Raw genomic sequence first — 15,692 nt, 5'->3', positions numbered from 1 at the left:
ATTCATGGTGCAGGCACCGAGCCCAGCAATAACCCCTGAGGAAAAAAAAAATATTAAAAAAAACCTATTTTTCTTTGTATAAATGCAGCAAATTTATTAGGTTCTTAAAAACCATAGTAGCAAAATAAGCTAAGTAGGAAAAGACTAGCCAGCCATTTGGCATGAGCCATGAGTCCTTAAACATTCACCAGAATTATGCTTCCATAACAAGCAGATTCTGGGAGAAGACTAGAGATCAGGTGAAAGACAACAGTCAGAAAGGGAAGTTATTTCTGCCAGACCATTCTTTAAATAACTTCCACTCCCCCATAATTCCTATTGAGTTTGCATCCTGTGCTATTTGTCTGTCTTAGGCTATGACAATAGCAGTATACATGGCACAACCTTCCTTTTGTTTATTGCCAATAATTTATAGCATATTCTCAACAAAAAATATTTACAAAAAAATTTATTAAAAATGGAGGATTACAAAAAAAAAAAGTACACCAGATAGCCTTCTCCGTACATTTGAAATCATGACATTGTACCTAGGAATGACTTAAAAAATATTGGAGGAAATGATATTTCAGTGAAACCTGAAGGATAAAAAAAATCAAGCAGCTGTGTTTAGGTGGGTGTGTTGGAGTGAAATGAAAAAGAAAATAAGAAGCAGAAACACACGTGAAGGACGTCAGGAAGTGAAATAACAGGAGAGAGAACTATTTGAAATAAACCTGCCAAGGTGGTCAAGAATCAGCTCATGTTGGGCCATGTTATGAATTTCTTGTCTCTATTTTTAGAGCAATAGGAAGCTATAGGGGATGATCCTGTGGCATAATCACACTTGCATTTGCATAAGAGTAAATAAATAATGATGACTATAATCATAGGTAAAACCATACTTACTTACCTCCAGGAACTGTTCTGTTCATATTTTAACTGATATGTACTCTATACAAATCCTATGAATCAGACACCATCTGTTTTGAGACTCCAAGTAGTAAGAGACTGAAATAGAAAAGTAACTTAACTTCTCCAGAATCATATAGCTAATAAGTGGTAGGACTGAGAATTTGAGGAGACGAGGCAGGGACTTTTGAAGAATTATCAGCAGTTGATAAAGGAATTTACTATTGTAGCATGTTGTTTTAAATTTAGTATGTAAGGCAAACTCATTAGTTGTTCAAATATTTCTAATAAATATAATACATATAATATAGTAACCAAATATAATACTTTAATCTCTCATATTTTCTAGATTGAAAAAGCTCCTTGAACAAGAAAAGGCTTACCAAGCCCGCAAAGAAAAGGAGAATGCTAAGCGGCTTAATAAACTAAGAGATGAGCTTGTGAAACTCAAGTCCTTTGCACTCATGCTGGTGGATGAAAGGCAAATGCATATTGAACAACTTGGCCTGCAAAGCCAAAAAGTACAGGACCTCACCCAGAAGCTAAGGGAAGAAGAAGAAAAGCTCAAAGCCCTAACCTCCAAATCCAAAGAAGATAGGCAGAAACTGCTCAAATTAGAAGTAGATTTCGAACACAAAGCTTCAAGATTTTCCCAGGAGCATGAAGAGATGAACGCTAAATTGGCCAATCAAGAGTCTCATAACAGACAACTTAGACTCAAGCTGGTTGGCTTAACTCAAAGAATTGAGGAGCTGGAAGAGACCAACAGAAACCTTCAAAAGGCAGAAGAAGAACTTCAAGAATTAAGAGATAAAATTGCCAAAGGAGAATGTGGTAACTCCAGCCTCATGGCAGAAGTAGAAAACCTGCGGAAGCGTGTGCTTGAAATGGAGGGCAAAGATGAGGAGATCACTAAAACTGAATCACAGTGCAGAGAATTAAAGAAGAAGCTGCAGGAAGAAGAACACCACAGTCGGGAGCTCAAACTTGAAGTTGAGAAGTTACAGAAGAGAATGACTGAGCTGGAGAAATTGGAAGAAGCATTCAGCAAGAGTAAATCTGAATGTACCCAGCTACATCTGAATCTAGAGAAAGAGAAAAACTTAACCAAAGACCTGCTGAATGAGTTGGAGGTGGTCAAGAGCCGAGTTAAGGAACTGGAGTGTTCTGAAAGTAGATTGGAAAAGGCGGAATTAAGCCTAAAAGAAGATCTTACGAAGTTGAAGTCATTTACCGTAATGCTGGTTGATGAGAGGAAAAATATGATGGAAAAAATCAAGCAAGAAGAGCGAAAAGTAGATGGGCTCAATAAAAATTTCAAGATAGAACAAGGGAAGGTTATGGATGTAACGGAAAAACTGATCGAAGAAAGTAAGAAGCTGTTAAAACTGAAATCGGAGATGGAAGAAAAGGTATACAATTTGACAAAAGAGAGAGATGAGTTAATAGGCAAACTGAAGAATGAAGAAGAAAAATCCTCAGAATTAAGTTGCAGTGTTAACTTACTAAAGAAGAGACTTGATGGCATAGAGGAAGTAGAGAGAGAAATAACGAGAGGAAGGTCTCGAAAAGGGTCTGAACTCACCTGCCCAGAAGACAACAAGATTCAAGAACTGACGCTTGAAATTGAGAGACTGAAAAAACGCCTCCAGCAACTGGAGGTGGTTGAAGGGGATCTGATGAAGACAGAGGATGAATATGATCAGCTGGAGCAGAAATTTAGAACTGAGCAGGATAAGGCAAACTTCCTGTCACAACAACTGGAGGAGATAAAGCACCAAATCGCCAAGAATAAAGCCATAGAGAAAGGTGAAGCTGTGAGCCAGGAAGCTGAGCTGAGACACAGATTCCGGCTAGAAGAAGCGAAAAGTCGAGACTTAAAAGCCGAAGTGCAAGCTCTGAAAGAGAAGATTCATGAATTAATGAACAAAGAAGATCAGCTTTCTCAGCTGCAAGTAGATTATTCTGTCCTGCAACAGAGATTTATAGAAGAAGAAAGTAAGAACAAAAACATGGGCCAGGAGGTCCTCCATCTGACCAAAGAGTTGGAGCTTTCTAGGCGTTACAGCCGAGCTCTCAGACCCAGTATGAATGGAAGGAGGATGGTAGATATTCCTGTGACATCAACAGGAGTACAGACAGATGCTGTGAGCACTGAAGCCGCAGAGGAAGAAACACCAGCGGTGTTTATAAGAAAATCCTTCCAAGAAGAGAATCATATCATGAGCAATCTTCGACAGGTGGGGTTGAAAAAGCCTATGGAAAGATCCTCTGTTCTTGACAGGTACCCTCCAGCAGCAAACGAACTCACTATGAGGAAGTCCTGGATTCCATGGATGAGAAAGAGGGAAAATGGTGCCCCACTCACCCAAGACAAAGGGCCCCGCAGCAACTCCAGTCCAGGGCATCCGGGTGAGCTGGTCCTTTCGCCAAAGCAGGGACAGCCCCTTCATATTCGAGTGACACCAGATCATGAGAATAGTACTGCCACTCTGGAGATCACCAGCCCCACCTCAGAGGAATTCTTTTCTAGTACCACTGTCATTCCTACCTTAGGGAATCAAAAGCCAAGGATAACTATCATCCCGTCGCCAAATGTCATGTCTCAAAAACCAAAGAGTGGAGAGAGTACTCTGGGTACAGAACGGGCCATGTCCCCTGTCACCATTACAACGTTTTCCAGAGAAAAGACTCCAGAAGGTGGAAGAGCTGCGTTTGCAGACAGGCCCACATCTCCCATTCAGATCATGACAGTGTCAACATCAGCAGCACCAGCTGAGATGACAACTTCTCCTGAGTCTCCCGAAGTGCCCATAGGCAGGACTATCTTCAAAGTCACCCCAGACAAACAGACTGCCCCACCTCCAGTCCGGAAATACAACTCCAACGCCAACATCATCACAACAGAAGACAATAAGATTCATATCCACCTGGGTTCTCAGTTTAAACGTTCTCCTGGGACTTCAGCGGAAGGAGCAAGTCCAGTGATTACTGTCCGGCCTGTCAACGTGACAGCTGAAAAGGAGGTTTCCACTGGCACTGTTCTTCGCTCTCCCAGGAATCATCTCTCCTCACGACCTGGTGCCAGCAAAGTAACGAGCACTATCACCATAACACCAGTCACAACCTCATCTTCCCGTGGAACCCAGTCAGTGGTGAGTAGAGGATATGCCTGAGTGAGGGAGGAGGGAGACAAACCCAAACCCCAATACCACCAAAGGATATGCTTCTTGCTCCACCAGAACCCACTCACAGATGTTTCCTACGGGGCTGGTGACACCAAGCAGTGGAATAAAAATGGAACCTAGTTTTTTGATAAGTTCAGCTAACTCTAAGAACCAGAAGATGACTCACCTGGTGGGACCAATGCCTTGATACATGTGAGACTGTGCTTGAGCTTAGACACCACATGGGAGGGGCCATGGCAAGCTCTGATGCTCTGGTGTTATGCCTCCCCCGACACCCATGAAAAGAATGAAGGACCAAAGAGGTAGCTCACCTTGTAGGGCACCTGCATTGTTATAAGCATGGCCACTGTCCAAGTCCCCACAAGCTTTGGTGCTATATGTCACCTCTCCCTCTTACTGTCTCTATCTGAATGAGAAACTGACCCAGAGTGATGAAAGTGCACATATGTGTGGCCCCAGTGCCACACATGCACCCCCACAAAAGCTAGTCTGAGGGGTGTTTTTTCTTTTTTCACATAAATAATACAGATGAGGAGGTTGGTGGTAGCATAGTGGGTTAAACGTACGTAGTGCAAAGCACAAGGACCAGCTTGCAGCCCCTGGCTCCCCACCTTCAAGGGGTCGCTTCACAAGCAGTTAAGCAGGTCTGCAGGTGTCTATCTTTCTCTCCCCCTATCTGTCTTCCCCTCCTCTCTCCATTTCTCTCTGTCCTAGCCAACAACAAAGACATCAATAACAACAGCAATAATAACTACAACAAAGATAAAACAACAAGGGCAACAAAAGGGGAAAATATAGCCTCCAGGAGCAGTGGATACATAGTGCAAGCACCAAGCCCCAACAATAAGCCTGGAGGCAAAAGTAAATAAATAAATAAATAAATAATATAGATGATACTTCCAGACTTCTGGTAAATAAGGCCTGTCTGTAGTATCAACATAGGGCAATAAAAAGTGGTTTTTATCTTTTATAAACTTTATAAGTTGGGGCTGGGTGGTGTTGCACCTGGTTGAGCGCACATGTTATAATGCACAAGGACCAGGGTTTGATCCCCCAGACCCCACCTGAAGGGGGAAAGCTTTACAAGTGGTGAAGCAGGGCTGCATGTGTCTTTCTGTCTCTCTCCTTCTCTACCAACCCCTCTCAATTTCTGGCTGACTCTATCCAGTAAATAATGGTAAAAAAATTTCAAAGAACTTTATAAAGTAAGTTTAGAATACTTTTTAAAATGGACATTGGGGGAGTGGCCAACGGGCATGAAAAATTATGTGTCCCAGGGACCAGGTGGTAGTGAACCAGGTTAAGAGCATACAGTACACAGCACAAGGACTCACTCAAGGTTCCCGTTCGAGTCCCCACTCCCCACCTGCAGGGGAGTCACTTCTCAAGCGGTGAAGCAGGTTTGCAGATGTCTGCTTTTCCCTCCCCCTCTTTATCTCCCCCTCCTCTCTCCATTTCTCTCTATCCTAGCCAATAAAAAGAAGAATGGAAAAAATGTCCACCAGGAGCAGTGAGTGCTGGCACTGAGTCCCAGCAATAACCCCGGAGGCAATAAAAGAATTAAGTGTCCCTGGGCTACATTTCTATAACCTGGCATATCTAATATGTGATTAGGTATGGCCTCAGTCATAATGTATTCCAGAAATAATGTTTAAGGATTGAATCGCCAAAACATTTTTATTCTTATTAATTTTTATGAGTAGCTTAATAGTGGTTTATAAGATCACAAGGGTATATATATTTCCACATCAAACTCACTACCAGAGTTCTGTGCACCCTTTAATCCTGCTCCCCAAAATTTGTCTTAGTGAGTTTGGCTACTCCTTCTATTTCTTCCTTCCTTCCTTCCTTCCTTCCTTCCTTCCTTCCTTCCTTCCTTTCTTTCTTTCTTTCTTTCCTTCTCCTCCCCTCCTTTTGCAAGTTCATATATTTCAATTCTCTATCTATATTCCACTATTACAAAACCATCCAGTAGTTGTCTTTTACCTGCTTTTTACTTTGCTAAGTATAATCATCTCAGTTCTATCCATCTTTTCCCATGGGACACAATATCATCTTTTTATGATTTTTATTTTAATGATAGAGATGAGAGAGAAACCAAAGCACTGTTCAACTCTGGCTTATAGTAGTGCTGGGGATTGAACCTGGGTCCTTAGAACCTCAAGCACAAGAGTCTTTTACATAACCATTATGCTCTCTCCCCAACCCATGGTATCATCTTGTTAAATTGTGGAGTAGTACTTCACTGAGTATATGTCCCATGATTTCTTTATCCAGCCATCCATATATGGGCAGTAAGGTAGTTTCCACTCCTTGGCTATTGTGAATAATGCAGCCATGGCCATAGTGGATTCTGTGTCCCTTCATGAAAATTGGTGCTTTTGTGTCATTTAGATAAATGCCCAAGAGTGGTATTATGGACTATCAGGCATTTCCATTTTTATTTGATAAGGGCTCTTTATACTGTTTTTCATAGGGGCTACATCAGTTTGCATTCCCACCAGCAGTATAACAGAATTCCTATTTTATATATCATCTCCGAGTTGTTCTTTATTATTTGTTTATTGTGTACTGAGGAATGAATCAGTGGGGAAATGTGGTATACTATTTAATGGCCTCCCTGGTCCAACCTTTATACTTTTTAAGGGAGGAGAGACAATCAGAGAGATAATAAACACTTCAGTGTCCATCCACCATCTGTCCCCCCTCACCCGCCCCAGTGCAGTCCATGGTGCTCCCATGCTGTGCCCATGGTCCATGGTGCTCCCAGCTTGATGCCAGGACAAAACATGTGCCCTACCAGGTGAACCACTAAAAAATGTTTTTCAGAAGTAAAAAAGGAAGCGACTTGACATGTTTAAACACTATTTTATTAATAGTGTCTTGCAGATAACAGGTGCCTGATAAATATTTATTTAATAACCAGCTGGAGTTTATATGAGATTGTTTAAAAAAAAAAGTAGATCAAAAGTATAAAAAAGAGCTTAAAAATAAATTCTGCTTTTGAAAATGTCTCTAGTGATTGTTTTCACTTATTGCAAGCAAATTAGCAAATGAAATTTCAGAAAAGTATGCATATTAATTTAATTTAAGTGAATAGACTGGAAATTATGATTTCTAAACTCTAAACAACTTCCTGTGTTGTACATTAGAAACTTTTGAGCCTATTATTTCAGTCTAGAAACTGTAGCTAATGGGGGCGGGGGTAGATAGCATAGTGGTTATGCAAAGGGACTCTCATGTCTGAGGCTCCAAAGTCCCAGGTTCAGTCCTGCACACCACCATAAGCCAGAGCTGAGCAGTGCTCTGGAAAAATAGAAGAAGAAGAGGAGAAGAAGAAGGAGAAGAAGAAGTAGTAGCAGAAGAAGTTGTAGCTAATGTTCCCTTGTTTTCAGTATAACTAATTTTTATTCTCTGCACACATGGAATTATGGCAGAGTCCAAAGTGAAAAATAACTATTTGGTTTGCCACTATGGCTTTTCAGTATGGACTCATCTTTCATGTGGGTTCCATGTTGTTTCGTAGGCCACACAGACCTTGGCTATATAAGGTCTTGTTTCTTTTTATTGTTTCTCGCAAGAAGACCATGGAGGTATAAGTTGTTATAACTTAGTGCAGGCCCACTAGTGAGCCTCAAGATTTGCTTGTAAGAGAGAGGGAGGGCAAGGGAGAAAATAATACTCTGACACATGCAATAATGCTGGGGACCAAACTTGGGGACTCTATGTTTAAGAGTTCAAAACTTTACCCACTGTGTCATCTCCCAGGATACTAGAGCAGTGCTCTGGTCTCTCTGTATCTTTCTCTCATTAAAATAATAAAACAAATAACATATTAAAAAAAAAAGAGGGACGAAAGCAATGCCAGAAAAGAGCTCACCCAGTAGAATATTTTGTACAGATCTTGTAACTTTGGCTTTGAACTCCTTCACCACAAGAGTGTATCAGGAGCAGCACTGAGGGAAGTTCCATGGATGGTGAAGAGGTGCCTTGGTGTCTCTCTTTACAAATATAAGTAAAATTGAACTGGTGAGATGAGCTAGTAGTATCAGACACACATACACAAGGTCCTATGTCTGTTCTCTTATAGTGCATAAGAAATGTAAAAGATTGAACCATGAACTGCCCGCTAGTCTGCAGTCACTGAATGACGAGAGGGCTGAGGAGACAGCATCAGTGGTATCACAACAGACTGTCATGTGTGCTGTACTGCAGGGCCAAGATTTAATCCTTAGCACCACCATAAGCCAGAGCTGAGTAGAGGTGTGGTAAGGAAAGAAAGAAAGAAGGAAAGAAAGAAAGAAAGAAAGAAAGAAAGAAAGAAAGAAAGAAGAGAAAAAGCAAGTGAATAGATTGAATAGTGCAGCTAAGGGGCAAAAAGATAGCTAGCTCACCAGGTAGGGTGCATGCCTTGCCATGCTCACTGCCTGGGTTTGAACCCTAACACCTCATGAAAGTACCCCAACACTAGAGGAAGCTCTGGTATTGTAGTATCTCTGTCTGTGAAATTAAAACAAAAAGAGAGAGAGAGGAATAAACAATGACATTATTTGATACTGCCCTCATTATGTAAAATAATTCTCAATTTTTAAAAGTAGGGGGATGAGACTGGAACATGGAACCCATATTTAGAAGAAAGGTAAGGTAACACATGGAGTCACCAAGAAAGGGACAAGGAGTAGTCAGAGACAGGAAATAGCTACAAGGTCTTCCTTCCTTCCCTCTTTCCTTCCTTCCTTCCTTCCTTCCTTCCTTCCTTCCTTCCCTCTCTCCCTCCCTCCCTCTTTCCTTCCTTCCTTCTTTCCTTCCTTCCTTGCTTTCTCTCTTTTGTAAGAGAGAGAGATAGTAATACTGATTGAACCAGTGGCTTCAGATGTGCTTGCCATGTTTGCTGAGCCACCTCCGCAAAGGTAGGCTCAGCAAACATGGCATTTTAACAGGTATTTAAAAAGGAAGGGGTGGTTGGCAGTGATAATAATAATAATAACAACAACAGCAACAACTAGAAGTGTCTGTCATCATTAGCGGGTGAGAGAAAAGCTGCATCGTTTAAAGAAAGCTGAGGTCAGTTGAGGAACTGCAGGAGTCGAGTTGCCTGAGTTTCTTTGATAGTCTGGATTTTCTCTGTGAAATAGGAGTCATCTTCAGTAAGGGGAGAAGAGGTCTGCGACGGGCTTGAGGAGAGAGGGAAGTTGTGCATGGAAATTCCGAGACAGTAGCCTGGAAGGAAGCACAGCAGGTAAAATGCATTCATGAAGCCCCAAGTTTGATCCCTGATCCCTGGCATTACATGTGCTGAAGTGATAATCTGGTTCACTCTAAATAAATCTAAAAAACAAACAAACAAACAACAACAACAACAAAAAACCCCACCACCTCTTCCTAGAGAGGAAAAGGAGGCGCAGCAGAATAGACATCAACTCCAAGTGTTTGACAGTAATTTTGGATGTGAGTGTGGTCTGGGGATAGCCAGGGAAACTCACCATCCTCTCCTGTCTGTCTCTTTTTGTTTTTCTCTTACAGACGGGACAAGACGGGTCAGCTCAGCGGCCTACACCCACCCGCATTCCTATGTCAAAAGGTATGAAAGCAGGAAAGCCAGTAGTGGCAGCCCCAGGAGCAGGAAATCTGACCAAATTCGAGCCTCGAGCTGAGACTCAGTCTATGAAAATAGAGCTGAAGAAATCTGCAGCCGGCAGCGCTACCTCTCTTGGAGGGGGGAAGGGCTGAGGGCAGTGGCTGAGGGGGTATGTCGTGCCCATGCTACTGCTGCCGTGAAAAAGACCCTTCGTCTGTTTGTGCCAACTCTTCCCATGTACTAATTTAAGTTGCCAATATCCTGTTTATAAAAGCATCAACTAATTGCCCTGTGTCTTTTTCTATTTTGTGATACGTTTGGGTGCTGGGGAAATGGAACTAACGAGCAAAACTAGTTTGCCATGTGCTTTGGGTAAGACTGCTGGGAGGGGGGTGGGGGGGGTTGGTCAGGTTTGGCTCCAAATCCCAGTTTCCCTTCTAGAAAGAGGATTCAGTCATTAACCCACCTGAGTGAGCTTCAGTTTCTCCATCAGTAAGAGGTGAGGCTGGGTCGGTCACATCCTCTCCACAGTTGGCTCCATTATTTCCTAATTGTAGGTTACCTTTCATAGGTCTTGTTCCACAAATAATTGTTTTTACAAAAATTCCACTGTGGAGTAGGAAATAGTCTAATGATTGTTATTTGGCCCTATCAAATCCCAAATTTGCTTCATGTGCAGGAGAACACATTCAGTTATCACAGGACCTGAACCTCTGATGTTTCACAAAAGGAAAATAGAAAGAAAGAAAGAGAGAAAGAAAGAATATTTAAGCCTATTTCAGGAAATCATTTGTATATGAAATAAAATGAAAATGAAATACAGAATCGTAAAGAAAACCCCCACCATATTTGTGTGTCTGAGTGTATTGCAGAAGTTTTGGCCTTCTCTAAAGCATTCCCAGAATTTCAGACAATAATTTTAGAACCATTAGTGTCAGGCTCACTTTCTTTTCAAGTGTGCAATTGATTTAAATTATAGAGCAATTTGACTAAAGTTGCCAAATGGCTCTTTACAGCTCAATAGAGGTTGTAGTGGATCGGAAATAGCAGAAATTCTGATATATTAATGCCCAGAACAAAAAAAAAAAAGTAGTAGGTATACCTCAATTTAATCCAAATCTATTTTTCTTAATTAAATGGGAATTGTACTTTCAGCTATAGAACCGATTCATGATTTTGGATGTGTATGTGTGGTATGCCAAAGTGAATTATGATTTGCTTCTGTTGTGTGTTTTTTAAGTCGTCTTCATTAATTTAAAGCATGTTTTAATAAGCATGAAATAGTATGTGATTGCAAAATGCCAAGTGTCTTTGTGAGAAGACTATGTTAAACAGACATTGTGCTTCATAGTCAAATAACCACAAATGAGCTCAAGGCTAGTAACAGCTTAGCAATATGAGTTTTCACATAGGCAGTACTCAGTAGCAAAGTTTTTAGCCAACTGGGCAAACTTTACAAAAAAAACAAACAACTTCAAAGTTACAGGTTATTTTTCTATTTTGAATTTTAAAATCCAAAACTATTTGGACAGTACCTGTTGTTAGTATTTTGCAAAAAGTCCATATACCATCATGCTTCATGATAAAGTGATTTTTCTCTGAATTCCCTCAGAGAAAATTAATTGAATTGGGCTGGGTGGTGGCACACCTGGTTAAGTGCACACATTATAGTGCACAAGAACCTGGGTTCAAGCCCCTGTTCCCTACTTACAGGGGAAAGCTTCACAAGTGGTGAAACAAATTTGCAGGTGTCTGTCTTTCTCCCTCCGTAATTCCTTCTTCCCTCTAAATTTTTCTCTGTCCTATCAAATAAAATAGATTTAAATAAAGTAAATTTTAAAAAAGAGAACTAATTAAATCTGGTCTTGGATTTATAAATTTAGGGGGAACAGTTAATGCTAGCATTATACACTAGATTTCCTATTCTTTTTAAAAATATTTATTTATTCCCTTTTGTTGCCCTTGTTGTAGTTATTATTGTTGTTATTGCTGTCCTTGTTGTTGGATAGAACAGAGAGAAATAGAGAGAGAAGTGGAAGACAGAGAGGGGGAGAGAAAGACAGATATGTACAGACCTGCCTCACCACTTGTGAAGCAACCCCCCTGCAGGTGGGGAGCCGGGGGCTCAAACTGGGATCCTTACACCGGTCCTTGTGCTTTGTGCCACCTGTGCTTAACCTGCTGCACTACTGCCTGACTCCATCGATTTCCTATTCTTTATATACTGTGGTTTTGAATTATATAATGGTGGTGAATTATATAATGGTAGAACCCCATTCTTAAAAAATGTTTATAATGGTTTAATAATAATTTATAAGATTTTAAGATAGTATGGACAAAATTATATGCAATTCCCACCACCAGAGTTCTGTGCCCCATACCATCTATTTGAAACTCCCCTATTGTTTATCCCCTGGGAGTATGAACCAAAATTCTTTCTGGGGTGCAGAAGATGGGAGTTCTGACTTCTGCAAATGCTTCTTCTCTGGACATGGACATTGATAGGTTGATCCACACCCTCAGCCTGTTTTTATCTCTCCCTAGTTGGGTAGGGTTCTGGAGAGGTGAAGCTTTGGGGCACATTGGTGAGGTTGTCCACCTAGGCAATCAGGATGGCATCTTAGTAGTGCCTACAACTTGATGGCTGAAAGCATATAAAGCAGGACAAATTGTTTAATAAACAGGAACCAAAGGTAGGAAGAGAGCAGATGAAATTAGGGATGGTAGGGTGTAAAGAAGCTAGGAAGTCTATTTTAGGTATATTTCCAAGGAGACCATGACTTTAGTCATTTTTGCCTGAGTTTGATAGCTAACATACAAGTAGACTAAAAATATTTTGTGGGGAGGTGGTGTAAGAGTTGATAATAGGGCTAGAAAGCTGGATTAGGGCAGAGAACAGCTCCCAAACTTGAAGAAAGCATATAAATACAATGAACTCTTTACCCATCAATCTGACTTAAGACCTATGTCTATTCATATTTAGCAGAGGAGCCTGTGTAATCTCCGAGTCCCTGTCAGTCCAAGCTCACACTCCATGGTCACAGCTGGAAACATTCTAGGCTGCACTTATTTCCGGATGACCTCTCCCTTTGGAGAGTGGGGCAGTTCCTACCATTGCTACTTCACAGTGAGGGCACAGTCCTAGAGAGGCCCACAAAAGGGCTTATGATGTCATTTCATTTTTTCCCCCTCTATTGGGGGGATTAATGGCTTACAGTGGACAGTAACAATAAAATACAGTAGTTGGTACATGTGCAACGTTTCTCAATTTTCCAAATAACATTCTAACCCCCTACCTAGTTCCTCCTCTACCCTCATGTTCCAGGACCTGAACACTACCACCTCACCCCCACCTGAGTCCTTTACGTTAGTACAACAAACCAAATCCAGTCCAAGTTTTGTCTGTCTTCCTTCCGTTATTTGTCAACTTCTGTCTATGAGTGGGATCATCCCAGATTCATCCCTCTCTTTCTGGCTTAGCTCACTTAACATGATTTCTTCAAGCTTTATCCAGGATAAGGCGAAGAAGGTGAAATCACCATTTTTTAATAGCTGAGTAGGGTTTCCCTGTGCATATATACTACAACTTTCTCAGCCACTCATCTGTTGTTGGGACACCTAGGCTGATTCCAGGTTTTGTGCTGCTATGAAGATAGGTATACACAAATCTTTTTGGATGGGTGTGTTTGGTTCATTAGGATATATCCCCAGGAGAGGAATTGTAGGGCCATAGGATAGGTCCATTTCTAGCTTTCTGAGAGTTCTCCAGACTGCACTCCACAGCGGTTGGGCCAATTTACATTCCCACCAGCAGTGCAGGAGGGTTCCTTTGTCCCCACAACCTCTCCAGCTTTTGTTGCTGCTACCGTTTCTGATGTATGACATTCTCACAGGAGTGAAGTGGTATCTCATTTTTGTCTTGATTTGCATTTATCTGAAAATTAATTCCTTGGAACATTTTTTTTTTCATGTTTGTTGGCCTTCTGGATCTCTTCTTTGGTGAATATTCTGTTCATGTCCCCGCCCCATTTTTGGATGAGGTCATTTGTTCTTTTGTTGCTGAGCTTGGAGAGTTTTTTCTTGTCTGATGTATGGCATGTAAAGATCTTCTCCCATTCTGTAAGGAGTCTCTTTGTTTGGGTGGTGGTTTCTTTTGCTGCGCAGAAACTTTTTAATTCATTTATAGTTTTCTTTTTTTATTGTATTTCTGTCTGTTCTTCATATCAGGGTGATGTTGGCTACATAGAAGATGGAAAGGAGTATTCCTGTGTCTTCAACATTCTGGAAGAGCTTTAAAAGTAGAGGTATTGGGGCTGGGTGGTGGTGCACCTGGTTGAGCACACATATCACAATGCGCAAGGACCAGGGTTTGAGCCCCTGGTCCCCACCTGAAGGGGTAAATCTTTGCAGGTGTTGAAGCAGTGTTGCAAATGTCTCTCTGTCTTACTCCCTCTCTATCACTCCATTCCCTATTGATTTCTGGCTGTCTCTATTCAAAATAAATGAAGACAATTTTTTTTTTAAGTTTTTTAAAAAAAACCCAAAACTTAAAAAAAAAATTTCATCTAAAAAAAAATTATATCTGAAAAAAGTTGGGGTATTAACTCTTCCTTGAAGGTTTTGTAGAATTCGTTTGTAAAATCATCTGGTCCAGGACTGTTATTGTTGGGAATGTTCTTGAGAACTGTTTCAATTTCTTTGGCCTATTCACATTTTCTAGTTCCTCTTTGTTTAATTTTGGAAGTTTGTATGTATCCAGGAACTTGTCCATTTCTTTCAGTTTCTCTAGTTTGGTGGCATATAGCTGTTCATTGAAGCCTTATGTGATACTTTGGATTTCTGTGGTGTCTCTTGTGATATCTCCTCTTTTTTTTTTTTTTTTTTTTTTGTGAGTCTGGCCAATTCCCATCACCAGAGTAATGTATCCCATCCCCTCCAATGGAAGCCTTCCTATTTTTTATCCCTCTAGGAGTATGGACCCCAGGACCATTATGGGGTGCAGTAGGTGGAAGGTCTGGCTTCTGTAATTGCTTCTCTGCTGGACATGGATGTTCTCAGACTGATCCATACCCCCAGCCTATTTCTGTCTTTACCTAGTGGGGTAGGGCTTTGGGGAGGAGGGGTTCCAGGACACATTGGCGAGGTCATCTGCCCATGGAAATCAGATCGGCATCATAGTAGCATCTGCAACTTGGTGGCTGAAAAGTGTTAAGTTATAAAGCAGAACAAATTGCTTAATGATCAGGAATCTAAAGGTAAGAATATAGCAGATGAGATTTGGGGTCTCCATTTTGGAAAAAGCTAGGTAATCTATTTTATATATATTCCCAGGGGCCCATGACTTTACTAATTTTTGCTGAGCCTAACAGCTAGCAATTAATTGTTTGCCACAATGATCTAACCCGGGGCCCATATCTAGTCACATTTAACACAGGAACCTGTACAGTGTCTGAGTCCTTGTCAGTCTGAACTCATAGTCCATAGTCACAGCTGGGGACATTCCAGGCTGCACTCATTTCAGCGCTGGAGTGGCAGAGTAGGATGACCCAGCCTCCCTTAGAAAAGTGGGGCAATTCCTACTTGACTAGCATTTTTAAAGGGAAATTCTCCCCATTTATAAAGTGGACATCCATTTCCTTCAAAAAAAAAAAAAAAAGGATATTTGCACTTCTACTATTTTTCAAATACCTCTCTGGCATTTAGGATATTCAGTGACACTGAACCATAACATACCACATTTGAACAAATAATGGTATCAAGAGAACAAAACATTGCATTCCTTAGATTCTACCCACCTCTCCTTCCTCTATTTCTTTCTCTCTCTCTCTTTCTTTCTTTTTCTTTTCCTTTTAACTGTGATTTTGCTGTCACCACTGCTGTATTGCTTTTGCCTACTCTCGCAGCACTTATGTCATTTCTGCCTGGAAGTCCATACCTTCCGTAGGGACGGGCCTCCAAGAGGCTTATGGGAGCATGGACAGGATGTTTATACATCTGGATCTTGGAGCAGAGCCACCTCCAAAGTACAACTGCTAAGA

General features: G+C 41.1%; 1 protein-coding gene across 7 annotated transcripts in view; it reads left to right on the top strand.

Moving 5' to 3' along the window:
• Positions 1 to 15,692, top strand: part of FILIP1 (filamin A interacting protein 1) — a 263,869-nt gene that overhangs the window by 228,561 nt on the left and 19,616 nt on the right. For 6 of the 7 annotated variants that reach the window (XM_007540004.3, XM_060205409.1, XM_060205410.1 and 3 more), the window contains 2 exons: positions 1,238 to 4,043; positions 9,600 to 9,939. In XM_007540004.3, coding sequence (XP_007540066.1) covers positions 1,238 to 4,043; positions 9,600 to 9,806 — 3,013 coding nt within the window. In that variant the 3' untranslated portion in view covers positions 9,807 to 9,939. Of the gene's footprint in view, positions 1 to 1,237; positions 4,044 to 9,599; positions 9,940 to 15,692 lie in introns of those variants that run through there. The other variant, XM_060205408.1, reaches the window with a different exon arrangement.

Source organism: Erinaceus europaeus, chromosome 13, assembly GCF_950295315.1.
Source record: "Erinaceus europaeus chromosome 13, mEriEur2.1, whole genome shotgun sequence".
NCBI lineage: Eukaryota > Metazoa > Chordata > Mammalia > Eulipotyphla > Erinaceidae > Erinaceus > Erinaceus europaeus.
Note: the sequence above shows the minus strand (reverse complement) of the source record. Positions and strands in the feature narration are given on the sequence as shown.